This window comes from Aptenodytes forsteri, unplaced genomic scaffold, assembly GCF_000699145.1.
Source record: "Aptenodytes forsteri isolate BGI_AS27 unplaced genomic scaffold, ASM69914v1 Scaffold29, whole genome shotgun sequence".
NCBI lineage: Eukaryota > Metazoa > Chordata > Aves > Sphenisciformes > Spheniscidae > Aptenodytes > Aptenodytes forsteri.
Window position 1 is genome coordinate 16,869 of NW_008794520.1, and position 3,601 is coordinate 20,469.

A 3,601-nucleotide genomic window follows, 5' to 3' on the forward strand; every position below is an offset into this window, starting at 1 on the left:
GTGTTTTTTTGAAAGGGGTAAGTAGTATGGATCTGTTCTTACAACTGCATAAATAAACAGTCCTTCAAGAAATTCAGCAGAAAATAGAACAAGGATAATTGGAGAGGAACGCTGTATTGGAGCTCTTGGGAGAAAATTGGTGTGAATGCAAGTATCTCTTAATGTCTGATAAAGTAGGTAACTGGTGATTTATAAGCAAGAGCTATTTCTTAGTCTGGGTTGAACAAGAGAAAATCCAATGCTATAATTGTAAATTTACATACCCAGCATTTAAGAAAATACTAACTCGTGAAAAGTAAGCTTGGAATATACACTCCTTTTAAAAAAATATATAATTTGTGCCAGCAAAAGTGACTTTTAATGTATTCCTTTTTTCCTTTTATAGCCTAAGCCCATTGACGTACAAGTCATTACACACCATATGCAAAGATACGCTGTTTGGTTTGGAGGATCAATGCTGGCTTCCACAGTAAGTTAGCTGTAAAGCTGCGCATGTTTTACTCATTCTGGGTACACTTTGGGAGTTCTCATCTTTCCTTCACTTTATATTAAATGCAGTTGGGGGATTTCTGATGGGCCTCGGGCAGCAAAAGTACCCTCCCTGCCCCCTTCGAAGTTTTTGCATTAGACTTTAAACCTTTGAAAGAGCAAATGAAAGCCCAATTACAGCTCTGTGTGAGTTGCTAAATAGCGCATTTTAGTTTTGCGGCAAAATACATTGCTTGCGTTGGTGTTTAGCCATGTGTGATGTAATATTAATTTCAGGACTTCCAAGTTATCTGTATTTGTGGCTTTTTCCATTTGCTACATAAATGTTAATATTGTTCAGATAAGGTGTACATACCATTGACATTTTTTTTTTCTTCTCCTTCCCTTTACAGCCTGAGTTCTACCAAGTATGCCATACCAAAAAAGATTATGAAGAGATTGGTCCTAGCATCTGTCGTCACAACCCTGTGTTTGGAGTCATGTCTTAAAGCTGACCTTGGAGGGGTCAGGGACAGGGAGGTGGGGAGGAGGAGTCTTTCTGATTACTTGTTTGTCTGATGGCTGGTATTAAGATAACAAACATGACTTGACAATAAGAAAAAGACCAAACGCAATTAAGCAGGATTATTTCAATAAGTGTCTCAACATGCGGATGTAGTGGAAAGCCAAAATGATCACGTTTTTTCTTTAGATTGATTATTTGAACCTGTGCGTAACAAAACAAAAAAGTGGATTTTAGTTATTTCTGTGCCCTGATATTTTGTATATTAATGAATTATCCAAGATTTGATGGGATTTGACGGTGTGTAGATAGTCAGCTCTCTAATGCTTCCGTTGTACCCCGTCACGGGTGCGATGCAGGAGCTTGTTTATATTTCATACTTTTTTATACTTTGAGGAAAAATATGAATTAAAGAAACTGTAATATTTGAGGAAAAAAATTTACCAGTGACCAACTTGAAAGTAAATTAAACAAAGAAAAAAAAGTCATGACTCATGCAACTAGTTCTTGCAAATCATGACCAGTCTAAATCCTGGGTTCCATATGATGCGAGTGCTTTTGGAACTAAAAAGCTAGTATCTTGGATTAACCGATGCCTGCTAGTGCTTTCTGATTACTTGGTGCATTTTCATACTATCTCTTGCTTTAAAAAAAAAAAAAAGAGTAAAGACAAGACTGTTGGACCAGTATTGCAGTTCTGTAGTGTCATTTCTAATTAAAACCAAATAATCAGGTTATCAAAATTGGTGTATTTAAAGCCTAACACCATTCCAATAAAGGCACAAAATTTCTTTTTATGTTTGTGTCAGACTTGTTAATCTCATTACATGGGAAGTTGTGAGCATGGGTTCCTACATATCCGCTATGGTTTTTGAAGAGTAAGATTGGTCTGTAAGGTAGAGATCATTATGTGCATTGTGTAAACTGAAGTGTGAGCATTTTAGAACTGCAGTTTATATGTTCATCTAGATAGCACTTATCTATATAAACCTAACATCTCCTCCATTGTTAGGTTTGTTCATCTACTTTGTTCTGTAACTTTTTTCCCCCCACTTTCTTTCGAGTGGTGGTATACAGGAGACAGCACTGCGTTTTAAATCTCTGTGGTTTTTCTGCAAGAAAATACCATGTAGATAAAAATAAAGTGAAAACAATCTCTTTCTCATTCTTTCTAGGAAGAACACTTCATATATTGAATGGAATTACTTACAATTTCTGTTAATATTTGAAAGAAAACTCCTCTTGAGACACTTCTGAACTCACAAACGTAGTTAAGGTTGTTTACATAGAAGACCACAAGAGGGGGGTCTCTTGGTTTCTTCTGAGTTGTACAGATTCCTCAGATTTTTTTCAGAAAAGCTTATCAGTGGCCAGAGCTTCTAGTTGCTTCAAAGCATGATAAGTGAGACTCCAAACCGAGGATAAATATGGGAAAGTATTTTTACAGCAAGCATTATAAAACTTCACACGCTGGAATCGAATAGAATCTTGGTGCAAACAAGAAAATGATAAATAATTGTATTACGAAACTATATTATTAACATCTCCCTGTCAATGATACAATTTCTGAGAGCTTTTTCAAATAGTGACTTTTCAAGTCATAACTGCCAACTGATTCACGTGGTAAGAAAGACTGCTAGGCATATACGTGTGAAATAAAGAAGTTAATTTAAGCTGTGCTTTTCCAACAGTCCTCTGGTTCTGCAACTGGTTCTGTGTCATGCTCTAGTGACCGGATTTCCTGATACACTGTAATGGCCTGAAGATAAGGCAAGGTTGTGTTTTCTCCCCTCTAGAAAGTAGAGTCTTAAAAATTCACGTGAAAAACTCAAAAATCCCTGATACGTAGATACATAGTGTAGTGAGGAAATGTAAAGAAAAGGCATGAATGCGGTTCCTGTCTCACACAGCTATATGTAATCTCTAGGATTATGTGCAAAGACGCACAGAATGTATAGGTATGGAGATAAACTCTTAGCTGAAGGACAGACTTGGTGTATATTAGCTGAAAGTTGTACTGCAGCTAGTCCTAATGTAATTACAGCTCTGGTTTGTGGATCTTTTTGGAACTCTGATCGGAGGTGGTTTTCCCCCATTTCCTTTCGCTGTCATGTTCAGGCCTCTGTTGCTGGGGTGGTCAGTGAAAAGGCACCAGCAGAATTCAGTTGGTGTGGAAGGAGCCCGGGGGATGGGAGTTGGGGTGCAGGAGCTGAGTGGGTGGTCACAGACGATTTGGGGAGGCTCTGAGAGGCAGTGCGAGTGAGACTCTTAAGCAAATCCGGTTTTGTACAGACCCTTTACAGGCTTTGAGATGTCCTGGGCTTGGGTGCCGGGTGGATCCATGCTGCAAAGAGCTGTCTGGATTAGAGAGTGGTGACATCCAAATATTCAGAATTTGGCTGGTTTTGGCTATGGTGGGTAACAAGGAGAGACAGGCAGCTCTCACGTACTGTTTCAGCAGCTGGGCTCTTGCAGGAGAGGGGAGGCGGGAATAGGAAGAAACAGGCTGCACCAGGAGGGGACGGTGTCCATCGGACTTGCTGCTTCAGGCAGGTCTGTTGGGTTGGTATTTTGCAGAACTACACACTGCCTAGTAGTGGGGAGCCCTCT

General features: G+C 39.2%; 1 protein-coding gene across 2 annotated transcripts in view; it reads left to right on the forward strand.

The window, feature by feature from the left end:
* Window positions 1-2,174, forward strand: part of ACTR3 (ARP3 actin related protein 3 homolog) — a 16,299-nt gene extending 14,125 nt beyond the window's left edge. For both annotated transcript variants that reach the window (XM_009290999.2, XM_019475050.1), the window contains exons 10-11: window positions 386-469; window positions 882-2,174. In XM_009290999.2, coding sequence (XP_009289274.2) covers window positions 386-469; window positions 882-977 — 180 coding nt within the window. In that variant the 3' untranslated portion in view covers window positions 978-2,174. The remainder of the gene's footprint in view (window positions 1-385; window positions 470-881) is intronic.
* Window positions 2,175-3,601: the final 1,427 nt, after the last annotated feature.